General features: G+C 36.5%; 1 protein-coding gene across 1 annotated transcript; it reads left to right on the forward strand.

The window, feature by feature from the left end:
• The first annotated feature begins 756 nt into the window (after nt 1-756).
• LOC115995314 (S-adenosylmethionine synthase) lies at nt 757-3,085 on the forward strand. The gene is made up of 2 exons (XM_031119828.1): nt 757-863; nt 1,574-3,085. The coding sequence occupies exon 2, from the start codon at nt 1,584-1,586 to the stop codon at nt 2,763-2,765; it is 1,182 nt and encodes a 393-aa protein (XP_030975688.1). The 5' UTR covers nt 757-863; nt 1,574-1,583; the 3' UTR covers nt 2,766-3,085.
• Nucleotides 3,086-13,984: the final 10,899 nt, after the last annotated feature.

Genomic DNA, 13,984 nt, shown 5'->3' on the forward strand with positions numbered 1-13,984 from the left:
TCATCTTTGCTCATGACATGGGAATCCGAGATGCTGAAGTTGAGATCGACTCGTTGGAGATTTTTAATGCATGGCGAGGCCACTCAGCTCCGCCGTCATCGGTGGTGAACGTGGTAACCGGAATTCTGAACCAAGCCTCTTTATTCAGAAAGTGGAACTTTACTCACATCAAAAGACAGGGAAATGTCCCTGCTCATGTCTTAGCCCAACATGCCAAGAATGTTGAGGATTATTTAGCCTGGGTGGAGGAATGCCCCAGTGTGGTTGAGCACGTGTGTGCTCAAGACAGGTTGTAATTCCTTTTTGTTTACTTAATAAAGTCAAGTTTTTCACATAAAAAAAAAATTATATTATACACGAGGAAAGTGTTTTGAGACCTTTCAAATTAATTTTTAAACAGAGTTAACTAAGTGGGTGGGTTGGTTAGTCCAAGACCGAGCAAGCCGAGTAGTGGGTGGCTTGACATATCCGAGTAAAGACTCGCACAGCCGACGACAGGCTGGGGTAGGTGGCCTTATTAACCATTACAGGCAATTCCCAGTTAAACGCGTCATCCTCCTTGTTCCTCAATCCTCACTAAAATCCTAAAAAAACATGCCTCAACTCACCGACACGCTGTCACCGACTGCTGAGATCAAATTAGCAACATGTAATCTCAGCCGTGGATGTAGACCCCGCGTTACAGTGAATGAATCTAACCCAAAATTCGCTTCTTATTGACACTCCACATTCTCTATAAATTAGCACCTAAAACCCCAACTCTGGACTCGTACTGCTTGGCAAGGCAAACCCCTTTGGTTCACATTTTCCCTCAGCCAAGCACAACCCGTTCTAACTCTCTCTCTCTCTTTCTCTTTCTCGAGGTAGGCCTAGTTCTTATATTTCTTGTTAAGATTTGGTTTGCTCTATTTGTAATCTTATAATAGCAATGTGCATTAAGGTTTCAGATCTGGTGGCATTTTTTAATTGCGTTTTGAGTGTGTGTAAATATGGGATTATGATAAGTTGGGTATTGGGTGTTTGAGGAAACCCATGAATCAACCATTTCTGATTTGTTTGTTTTTTTGTTGTTGGCGTTTGTGTTTGTGTAAAGGGTATTTCTGTTGGACTGTGAAATGGATTCAGGATTTTAATTCATTTATGTTATTTAAATCAGTCTGCACTTGTGGGTACTTTTAAGGTTGCTCTAGCAAAGTTTTGAACGATTGTCGGTTGTCAGTTGCTGTTGCTGGGTTTTTGTACTGTATGCAATTAAATAGATCCATTATGCATTTGTCTGTTGTACTTTGTTATTTTCAATTACTTCCTAGCAATTTTACTAAACAGATCTGTGGGGGGGAAAAAAAACCCATCGGATCAGTTTTATATATAATTATATATACACAATATCACCAACCAACCCCGGGTCTCAAAATTTTGGGGTTGGTTACGGATTGGGTCGGCCACATGTATTCCCTTGTAGGAATGTCCCAATGTTTATATGCATCTATTCATAATAGAGTGAATAAATTTGGTTAGTCTGTATAATTGTGGTATTGGTCATAATTTTATTTTATTTTGGTGTACTTTGCAGCTTGAAAGAAATGGAGACCTTCCTATTCACCTCTGAATCAGTGAACGAGGGGCACCCAGACAAGCTCTGTGACCAGATCTCTGATGCAGTGCTTGATGCTTGTCTAGCACAGGACCCTGAGAGCAAGGTGGCCTGTGAGACTTGCACCAAGACCAACATGGTCATGGTATTCGGAGAGATCACAACCAAGGCCAATGTGGACTATGAGAAAATTGTGCGTGACACATGCCGAGCCATTGGTTTTGTTTCAGACGATGTGGGTCTTGATGCAGACAATTGCAAGGTCCTTGTTAACATTGAGCAGCAGAGTCCTGATATTGCTCAGGGTGTGCACGGTCATCTCACAAAGCGGCCAGAGGAGATTGGTGCTGGTGATCAAGGCCACATGTTTGGCTATGCTACTGATGAGACCCCAGAATTGATGCCATTGAGCCATGTTCTTGCAACCAAACTTGGCGCTCGCCTCACTGAGGTCCGCAAGAATGGTACATGCCCATGGCTTAGGCCAGATGGGAAAACCCAAGTCACTGTTGAGTATTACAATGAAAAAGGTGCCATGGTTCCAATTCGTGTTCACACCGTGCTCATCTCTACTCAGCATGATGAGACTGTGACAAATGATGAGATTGCAGCTGATCTAAAGGAGCATGTGATCAAGTCTGTGATTCCTGAGAAGTACCTTGATGAGAAGACCATTTTCCACCTTAACCCGTCTGGCCGTTTTGTCATTGGTGGACCTCATGGTGATGCTGGTCTCACCGGCCGTAAGATCATTATTGACACTTATGGTGGATGGGGTGCTCATGGTGGTGGTGCATTTTCTGGAAAGGACCCAACTAAGGTGGACAGGAGTGGAGCTTACATTGTTAGGCAAGCTGCAAAGAGCATTGTGGCTAATGGACTTGCCAGAAGGTGCATTGTTCAAGTTTCTTATGCCATTGGTGTTCCTGAGCCTTTGTCTGTGTTTGTTGACACTTATGGTACTGGAAAGATTCCTGACAAAGAGATCCTCAAGATTGTGAAGGAGAGTTTTGATTTCAGGCCCGGTATGATTTCCATTAATCTTGATCTCAAGAGGGGTGGCAATGGCAGGTTCTTGAAGACTGCTGCTTATGGACATTTTGGTAGGGATGACACTGACTTCACATGGGAGGTGGTGAAGCCCCTTAAGTGGGACAAGGTCCAAGCTTGATTAAGGTCTCGTCTTCAATTACCAAGATAAAATTAACCTGTTTTACTTGCTTCTGCTTGAAGGCAGGAGTTTGCCTGTTGGCTCTTCCTATTGTGCACTGTTATTTTATTATTTTTTTTTTTTTATTTTTTTTTTTGAGGAAAAAATTATTATTATATTTCATGTCTTTTTTCGGGAAGATAATTTTAGGTTTTTATTTTTTATTTTTTATAAGGGTAATGGATATCATAAACAAATTGAAAGATAGTCTCGGAGTTGTATTTTAATGCTGCTAAGAAAGAAATAATAATATATGAAAGAGAATCCTTGGTCTGCTGCAACAATGTGAAATGGTATTTGCTTTTTGACACACCGCATGTGAGACCATTAATATGCATCATTTGTAAGTGCATCCACAGCAGTGGAACTAAAAATTTAATTTTTTAACTCTACCAAAAGTTATTTTATTTATTTTACTTATGGATTTATTTTAGCTTTCAATACAATAAAATAATATAAACATTACAATAAAATAATATATTCCACTACAAAAAAACATCCATAGCACTAGTCACAACCACCACCACCAGCACCGGCCACAACCACCACTCTACTTTAGCAACCACAACATAGGAAAAAAAAACAAAAAAACAAAAAAACAAAACCACAACCACAATCACAACCCCATCACCACCAATTATCACAAACCACCAGCCATGACAACCACAACCACAACCCACTGCCACAACCATAAACCACAAAACTCATAGCCAAAATCCACAAAACCCACTGCCAAAGCCAAAATCATCCACCACCACTACAATCAAAATCCACAAACCCACTGTCAAAATCATCCACCACCACCACAGCCACCAAACCCATATGAAAAAAAAAAAAAAAAAACTCAATCATAGCACAGCACAGGACAATCATCCACCACCACCACCACCACCCCTTCGCACTCGTCCCGTTCCTGACTCATTTGAGTCAACTCAGCCCACTCGTCCTTCCTCAGATCGTAAACCCACGCTGATTCCAACGTGTTCTTGTTCTTGTCGTGCCCGCCCGCTATGTAAACCCGACCTGAAAAGGCTTCGATAGCAAAAACAACGGTAACCCATCTGGGTACTTGGGAACCGACTTGGCGATGGGGCTTAAGGTGGGTCGGCGAAACGGATCGGCGATGAGGGAGCTGGCCAGCGAGTTGAGGGATGAGGGAGATGAAGGAGTTGGCTGGCGAGCTAGAGAGAAAAAAAAAATTTGAGGAAGAAAGAAGGAAGAAGAGAAGCCGGAGAGAGAGAAAGAAAATAGGAAAGGTTTTTTTATTAAGAGAAGAGAGAGAAGTGTAATAATTTTTTTTTTTTTTTTTTATTTTTTACCTTTGAGCTACAGTGCACATCTAAAGATAGATGTGCACTGTAGCTAAGAAGCAAAAAATTTTGCTTATAGCTCCACTGCTGTACTCTTCTTTTGTGATCAGTGGTGCTAAAAAATAGCAATATAGCTATTTAGCACCACTGCTGTGAGTGCTCTAAATGCAAGAACTAATTCAAACATTGGTATATGGCATTTGTTCTCTTTCCCTGTTGATCCTTGATGTTAGTGAAAGTAGATGAATGTTGGGATGGAGTTTTACAGCTGCAATTCCATTGTTTCCCTTTTTATTTACAGCACAGTCAGACGAGGGCATTGTGCTCTAGTAACATTTTACGCCATTGCGCACTTTTGGTGTGGTGGTCATTCCACAAGTATAAGTGCTTGTGAGGGGTAAGAGCCGGGGTTTAAGTCTCCAGGAGGGAGTTTCAAACACATATACATTTAGATTAGGCTATAGTAAAAATTCTATGTTGTTAAAAAAAAAAAAAAAAAAAAACTCTCCTCTAATTAGTAATTACTTTGGGAAAAATGTTCGCACACCTCCAAACTTTAGGGTAGTGATCATTGCACCCTTAAACTTTTATTTTGACTAATTTACTTCTTGAATTTCACTCATGTACCAAATTAATACCTTAGTTAGTATGTTGTTAATTTACTAACAAAAAATTCAAGGGAGACGCCGGGAAGCTTAAAAATACCAAAATTACAATGAATAGAACAAAGAAATGTTGAGAGAGAGAGAGAGAGAGAGAGAGAGAGAGAGTTGAACCAAAACCACCACCACTTCCCTTCTTCCTCCAGTGCCATAGTTCCTTGTTCTACACCGCTCAACTGCATATCTGGACTTGTCATTTGACATCCACCATTATTTTGTCGTTTCAATTCCACAAGCCAACATAGAAAAATAACCAAAACCCACCAATCCAATTCCAAATCCTAACAACACAAACAATCAAATTCCATTGAATTCATCAAAATCTAGTTTTTTTGTTAAAAAATTTACTATAAACAAATTAATATAAAGTTTGATAGTTAATTGTCCTAAAAGAATAAAGAGAAAATTGGTTCCATGTTCATGGCTAGTAGTGGGGTTGAGTAAATTTTACTGTAACTTTTTTGAGCTTGAGTTAGTGGTTTTGTGCTTCACCTTCTATGGTTTGATGATGCGGTGTTTTTGGTCAAATCGTTTCTCTCTCTTCTTTCCATCAAGTTCAAACTTGAGACAATTGATTTTGGAATTTTTAAGCTTCACGTATATCTCTCATGCTTTTTTTGTTAGTAAATTAACAATAGACTAATTGAGATAATTTGGCACATGTGTGAAGTTTAAGGAGTAAATTAGCTAAATAAAAGTTGAGGAGGGGGGTGTAAGGGCCACCATCCTAAAGTTCCGGGGGTGTGTAAGCATTTTTCCCAACTATTTTGACTAACTTGATGATCCTTTCTCCTTTCATAGTATTGGGATGGAGGGTGAGGTTATGGGTTCAAGACCACTGGGTACGTGTGTTACTTACCAATTAAAAAAGAAATATAAAGAAGGTGAGGTTGTGGGTTTAAGACCCATTGAATGATATTGTAATTTACTAATAAAAAAAAATGTTTAGATAGTTGAAGAGTTGTTGATTTATTTTACAGGCTTTTAAATAGGATAGAGTAAATCACGTCAAAGCTAGGATTTTTGTTGTTGTTGTTGCATTTAGCATCATTTTTGTAACATTTTAATTAGTTGTCAAGTTTGCAAAGCTATTTAGTAAACTAGCATCTCAAGTGTCTAAAACTTGAGTTCCAAGATAGAACTTGAGTTTCAAAGACTTGAGTTGCAAGTGGTGGCAATCTGACATGAAAAAATATCCACGTGGAACTCAAGTTTTTAAGACTCGAGTTCCACCATTTTCTTTCCAGGGCGTTTGTTCTTCTTCTTCTTCCTCCTCTTTTCCAGATCGTGCCCTGTTCTTCTTCTTCATCCTCTATTCTTCCTCTTCTCCTGCCAAATTGTCTTCCTCTTCCTCTCTTCTTCCTCTTCCTTTGTTCTTCCTCTTCTTCGGATCGTCTTCCTCTTCCTCTGTTCTTCTTTGGATCTGCATTTTCCAGATTGTCTTTCTTCTTCCTTTGTCTTCTTTGTATTTGGTTTCTTCAGAGCTACTTCTATAGAACTCAAGTTCCATGTGAATAAATTATTCCACCTCAGTAGTTAGAACTCGAGTCTTTAAGGCTCGAGATGTTACTCTCCTAAATTGTTTCTAAAGCTTACTAACTAATGAAATAGTAGTGAAAAATCATGCTAATGGGCAAATATCCCCTCAAAGCTTGGTGAAAACTTACCCATGTATAGTGGGCCATATTTATGGGTCATGTGTTTTATTTTATTAATAAGTCTTATTCAGTTTATAGATCTTTATGGATTAATTTTTATTTACTAGTCAAATTAGTAGTCCTAGTAGGAATCCTATTACTACTAGTACAAGTAAGAGTCTTTATATATATTAGTGTGTAGCCTCATGCATATGTACTGGTACAATTAAAAATAATTACAATTATACGATTCAAATTATACCTGTTTTTTAGAAGAATTTCAAATTATACATGGTATTAGCTTACATTTATACTTCACTCATCACAAAAATTAAAAATTTAGATTGACACGTGGTGAAAAATTGGACTCTAATTGAAATATAATTTAGAATCTAATTGGATTTGGAGTCTTTAATTTTTATACTCAATAATTCGCTAGACACAAAATTAAAAATTAAATGAGACACGTGGCGCAAAATTGAGAATTTAATTAAAATCTAATTGGATTTTCTTTGAACTTTGGCTATATATATCAATTGTGGTCAATGTCATGTTGCTCTTTAATTGTTTTTTCTCCAATTTTTTTCTATTTATTTTACTAAAGTTATTGTTCATGGATACTATTTACACAACTCTTAAATAACCCTAATTTCTCACAAATTCTTCTTTTTTCCTAACCCTAAACCCACCACGAATATACGTAGACAAAATCCTAATTTGTCCAACATCAATATATATAATGAAAGGCAACAAATCAACTATTACATTCTTACATTTAGCATAACATATTATTGAGTATTTGGTTTATAAGCACATATTTGACTTTGGTTGTCAGACTTGATATAATTGCTTAATTTCAAAAAATCTTCAATAGCTTTTGTGAATGAGGACCTCACCTAACACAAAATTCAGGGAGACCAATACATCACTCTTATAATTTATTTTATGCGAAGAATTATTAGTTTCTTCCAATATCCCAACGATGATTCTTGTTAAACACTTCTTTGCAAAGTCATCAATTTGATATTTGTGTGTTTTTAAAAAATTTAGTCTCAATTAAATTAATTTCATTGTATTAATAGCATGATGATCATATGCCAAAATCATTAAATATGTTAAACGTCTTTCATGCAAAATATGGCCACATTATTATGAGAATTTTTCATATGCATAGAGTATTTTAAATAAAAAATAAAAAAATACTTGTAAATCTAAATGATATCGTTACTGTTAAATACCTCAATTCAACCCTCAAATTCGTAGTCTATGATAATAGGGCCCAGTCTAGGAAAATTGTAAAATTAGCCAATTAAAACTTAAAAGACAATTTTTAAAGGTTGCTTGTATTGGGGCAAACACTTTAAACGATTTTCACGGTTGTACAAGATTCTATAGAATTCCAATTCCAATTCCAATAAAAATAAATAAAAAATAAAAAAACATTAAGAAGCACTCAAGGTCCAATCTTTTATGTGCCCAGTCTAGGAACAACTCAACACATTTTGGAGTGAACATTCACATCAAACTAGTTAAACTAGCTTGATAATGAAATTTACCTAAATACCTACAAAAGCCTCATGCATCAAACTTAACAAACTAACCCAAACTACTTGTGGTGAACACTATTCATCGCCAAAGCTAATATCATATAATGTACTATATAATAAAAGTTAGGTTTAGACGCCGTAGTTGTGTCAAGTGGCTTCACCAAATTGAAGAAATTTTTTTAGATTTTAAAAAGAAAACATTTAAAACCAACTAATATTAGATTAACATTAGATTTTTTGTTCATGTCAACTTCAAATTACAAAGACCAACAAAAACTAATTAGATAAACCTAATCCAAATCAAATATCACTCCCAAAACTAATTAGATAAAACAGGAATACAAAAACTTCCAATTAAAATGAATTACAAGGACCAAAAAAAGCTAATTATATGAAGACTAAGAAGCATAAAAAAAAGAAAAAAAAAGAAAAAGAAAAAGAAAGGAGAAGATGAATTTGATCACAATTGAAATCTTATATCCGTATCAAATACCACTTCCAAATATTAATATTTTACTATTATATATTGACTCCTTTAATTTTCAAACTAAGTCTAGTTATATAAAGACTAAGACGCATAAAACCTAAAAAAAAAAAAAAAAAATTAAAAAAACAGAAAGGAGAAGATGAATTTGATCACAATTGAAATCTTATCTGCATCAAATACCACTTCCAAATATTAATATTTTACTATTATATATTGACTCCTTTAATTTTCAAATAAGTCTCTCTCTATCTCTCTCGGTTTTTTTCCCAAAAAAAAAAAATCTTTCTCTCCCTCTCCTAGAAGCCATTTGACATGGAAGACATCACAATCACCACTGGCAAGTATTTTTTTTTACATTTTACATGTACTTGATTTGTCTTTCAAAATGAAAATCCATTATGAGTTTACGACTATCAAGATCTGTAGATTCAACCAACAAAAAGCAAAGAAACACTATTCTTGCAAATAGATCATATAAGAAATGAATAATTGAAGGTAACTAATATAGTTATACATGTATTTTACATAGTAAATTTGTATTGAATTACAAATTTATTTGTTTCAATTGTGTACATTTATTTTATAGTAAATTTGTTTCAATAAACTAATCTTGAATTATGAATACTTCAATAAACCGGGATGCTAATGCTGTACACTATATAATAAAAGTTGGGCTTAAATGTCGTGGTTGCACCAAGTGGCTTCACTAAATTGAAGAAATTTTTTTAGATTTTTAGATTTTAAAAAGAAAACATTTAAAACCAACTAATCACTACAAAACGCGGGGGCCTTGGGCCACGCTTTTTAAGCCGTGGCTATAAAAAATGCGGCCCAAGATAGACTGAAGTCGCGTTTCATAAAAACGGGGCCATAGACGGGTTCTTAGGCCGCGTTTTTTAAGTAGGGCCATAGACGGGTTCTTAGGCCGCGTTTTTTTGAGCTAAAAACGCGGCCTAAGGACCTCCGTATTTTATTTTTTGGCAAACTTTTTTTTTTCTTTTCCTTAATTGTAGATTGAAGCTGCGTTTCATAAAAACGGGGCCATAGACGGGTTCTTAGACCGCGTTTTTTTGAGCTAAAAATGCGGCCTAAGGACCTCCGTATTTTATTTTTTGGCAAACTTCTTTTTTTTTTTTTTTTTTTTTTTTTTTTTTTTTTTTTTTTCTTTTCCTTAAATGTGGCCGCATTTTAAAAATGCGGCTCTAGCATATCTGAAGTCGCGTTTTATAGACGCGACTTTAGACGAAACTGGGGCCGCATTTTTTAAACGGGGCCTCAGATTTTGCCTATAGCCGCATGTTAAAAATGCGGCTTTAGGCTTTGTTTATATTCCACTCTTTCAGACATTTTCAACCCTAAGCCTCTCAACCTGATCTCAATCCTCACTCTCCAAGACCCGATCTCACCGTCACCCTCCATCTCTCCGATCTCAATCCTCACTCTCCATCTCCAATCTCACCGTCACCCTCCATCTCTCCGATCTCTAGGGATTGTTTAGTGATAAAGAACCCTTTCTCTAATTTGACAAACCCTCTATCTCTCTCAATTTCTCGCTCTCTCTGACTAGCTAGGGTTTCGGCTCTCACTGGCATCCCTGGACACCAAAGGTACTACAATTTCTAGGGTTTTTCCTTCTCTCCACGCCCACAATCAACAACCTTCCTTCATTTTTTTTCTCTGATCGTGGAAACCTAACTTTGAATTTTCTGTAGCACCGCAACAAATTTCTGCTTTCGAGCTGGATCGTTGTTCCGGCCAGAATTTCGTCGTCGATTACATTCAGGTTTTTGCTTCTCTACTTTGATTGTTCAATTTTTTTGGTTTTGGTTTGAAATTGGGGTTCGAGTTCCCAGGTCCCAAGCAGTAAGAGAATCCTAACTAGTATCATGGTAATTTGGCTATTTTTATTTGTAATTTAACAAACCCTCTATTTTTTAATATTAGATTATCACCCACTAACTAAATAAAAATCCTTTTGTAAGTTCTAAAATGATGCAGTTCCAAGAGTAGTTTCTCTGTGTCTAGGAAATTAGTGTCTCAACTCTAATTTCTCTTGCACAGTAGAATTGGTTGTCCCTTCATCGAAGGTGTTGTCAGTCTCCGTGGAATAACAAGTTTATTCCTCAGCTTTGTTGGGTTTTTCTTTTAGGGAATTAGGGAAACACTAGAGTTCAGGATTTATGGACGACCTTGCTCAGTCCTGGAATCGGCTTACTCTTTCTGATAGAGAAGGGCTGGGTTGTTGCCTCACAGGAGAAGATACCGTCAAGGATTACTCCATTGCAGCAAAATTCTTGACCAAAAGAACTCTCAATGTCGATGTCACCGTTATGGAGAGCTCGCAATGGTTTTAAGATTCAGAATTTTGGTGATCACAAAATTCTTTTCATTTTTGATAAAAAGGAAGATGTTGATAGAATTTTGAGAAGTGAACGATGGAGTTTCGACAAGCATTTGTTGGTCATGCAGGGCTATGAAGGTGAGACACCTTTAGAAGATATTAAGTTCGAACGAACCATTCTGTGGGTGTAGGTTCATGGAATTCCGACCAGGTATATGAACATTGGAGCGGCTGAGAAGATATGTGGTGTTGTGGGAGATGTGTTTAGGCAATTAGACCCTAGGTTGTTTGATGGAGGCAATTTCATTCAGGTTTAGGTTTCCATTGATGTCTCTCTTCCATTATGCAGGGGTAGACTTGTTTCTCTTAACAATCAAACCAAAGTGTGGGTTACGTTCAAATACGAAAGATTGCCGAATATTTGCTATTGGTGTGGTCGTCTCACTCATGACGACAGGGACTACGATCTCTGGGTTGAGAGTGAGGGAACCTTGAGAGCAGATTAGAGGGAATTTGGACCAAACCTTTGAGCACGTTCGTAGCTTCAAGGAGGAATGTTATCACTATACCAGGGTATTACGCAGCAAAGAAAAATGCAAGTTTGAAGACTACCACAGCAAGTCCAAGCTCAGGCTAGTCCCAACGGCAAAGGAGTCCAACCGTGCCAGAGCACCCACAAGTTGAGATAGAGCGTAACGTAAACACTATTAATTCTCCATTAAGTTGGAGGTAAATGTTGGAATAAACTCCTCTGAAGTAACAGATACAATCTCTCCAAATCCAGTTAATTTCGTGATTGATGAGGCAATCAAGTCTCCTAACTCATTTGAAAAGGCATTGAATGATAATGATAAGGAATCATGCCGAGTTAGGGAAGTTAGTTCGAATGATGTGGCACTAGGATCACGTGCCAACTTAAGTGAAATGGATGCAAGCCAACTCAACAAGTCACGTGCAAGTCAGTCGCTCCTTAGGGCTTCCAATTCAAATGATAATAGGCGTGTTCTCCCTAGCTGGACTCGCTGAAGCAAACCTCTTCCCAGTAGTGCTCCCACACAGGTGAAAAAAATTACGGGGAAAAAAAGAGAGATTGAAACATTAGAAGATCATATGGAGCTGCCTCACAAGCGTTACCAGGCTTCTCAAGATGATGATATGGTGTCTTTTGTATTGGTGAAGGCTGAGAGTCAGCCTCGCCAGCACCAATGAGTTGCTTAGCATGGAATTGTTGTGGGCTTAGGAACCTATGTACAGGACAAGAGCTCGGTGAAATCATTCGGGCAAAAGATCCCTCTGTGGTGTTTTTAGTCGAAACACTTACAGATGAAGTAAGGCTAGAGTTTATTCAAAGTAGTATTGGTTTCGACCATCGGTGGGTGGTTCCAAGGGTAGGCACAGGTGGTGGATTTGTTCTTTTTTGGAGGTCTTCAATTAATTTGATAGTAGAGGGATCGAACAAATATTATATTGATGCTGTTGTTGACAAGGGTATGGATGGTGAATGGCGATTGACTGGATTTTATGGTGATTCTCTTGGACTGATTCAAGCTTTGAAGTCAGAGAAGCGTAGCTTATCACCAACGGGTTTGCTAATTGAAGATGTGAAAATGTTTGCTAACAATTTTGTAAGATTGTTGTATTCTCACATTAAGAGAAACGACAATAGGATTGCTCATAGTCTGGCTAAAAATGTATTATGCATACCAGATTTTCAAGTATGGATGGAAGATGTCCCATCACATATTGTTTCGATTTTACAATTGGATGTAGTTGAATTTCATTAATAAAATCCATCAGTTTCTTTCTCAAAAAAAAAAAAAAAAAAACCTAATATTAGATTAACATTAGATTTTTTGTTCATGTCAACTTCTAATTACAAAGACCAACAAAAATTAATTAGATAAACCCAATCCGAATCAAATATCACTCCCAAAACTAATTAGATAAAACAGGGATATAAAAACTTCTAATTAAAATGAATTACAAGGACAAAAAAAAAACTAATTATATGAAGACTAAGACGCATAAAACATAAAAAATAAAAAACAGAAAGGAGAAGATGAATTTGATCACAATTGAAATCTTATCCACATCAAATACTGCTTCCAAATATTAATATTTTACTATTATATATTGACTCCTATAATTTTCAAACTAAGTCCCTCTCTCGGTTTTAAAAAAAAAAAAAAAAAAAATTTATTTCCCTCTCCTAGAAACCGTTTGACATGGAAGACATCACTACCACCACTAGCAAGTATTTTTTTACACTTTACATGTACTTGATTTGTCTTTCAAAACGAAAATCCATTATGAGTTTACGACTATCAAGATCTGTAGATTCAACCAACAAAAAGCAAAGATACACTGTTCTTGCAAATAGATCATATAAGCAATCAACAATTAAAGGTAACCAATATAGTCATACATTTATTTTACATAGTAAATTTGTATTGAATTACAAATTTATTTGCTTCAATTGTGTACATTTATTTTATAATAAATTTGTTTCAATAAACTAATCTTGAATTATGAATACTTCAATAAACCTGGATGCTAATGCTGTTGCAAATTTGCAAAGACATGATATATATAATAAGTACCAACAAAAGAAAAAATCCATTCAAGAAATTGATCTCCAGGCAAGTCTTTTTCTTTTTTCTCTAAAAACTATTGCTATTATCATCTTTTTCTTTTTTTCTCTAAAAACTATTGATATTATCAGTACATTGGCTTCAATAGTTGCCATGCATAAATTTCTTCCTTATGGGTTAAATGGTTGAGTAGCGTCTAAATAAAAAACAAGAGAAGCAAGGTTAAGATGAAGATCCATTATGAATAGGGCTGTCCAAACCCGACTAGAGCCCGACAACCCAGCCAAACCGCCCAATGCAGACTTGATTCTGGCTCGAACTGAAGGTCCAGTCGGTTGGTGACGGGTTTCCGTTCTCAAAAACTGACACTGTCAAGTCGAGTGGTTGATTTGCATCTCCAAAACCCTAGCAACCCGAACATGACCGGAGCTATAAAAAAATCCAACCAAATCTTGCAAAAACAAGCCAGATTCTGTGAGATCTTGCCCAAATCCGGCTAGATCTGGTGGTATTTAGCCAGATTCGGCCAAATCCCAACAATTTTTAGTGAAAAAATGCAGATTCTGGCGATGCTTTTTTTTTTTTTTTTTTTTTTCAATGCCTTT

The sequence above is a fragment of the Quercus lobata genome, chromosome 6 (assembly GCF_001633185.2).
Source record: "Quercus lobata isolate SW786 chromosome 6, ValleyOak3.0 Primary Assembly, whole genome shotgun sequence".
NCBI lineage: Eukaryota > Viridiplantae > Streptophyta > Magnoliopsida > Fagales > Fagaceae > Quercus > Quercus lobata.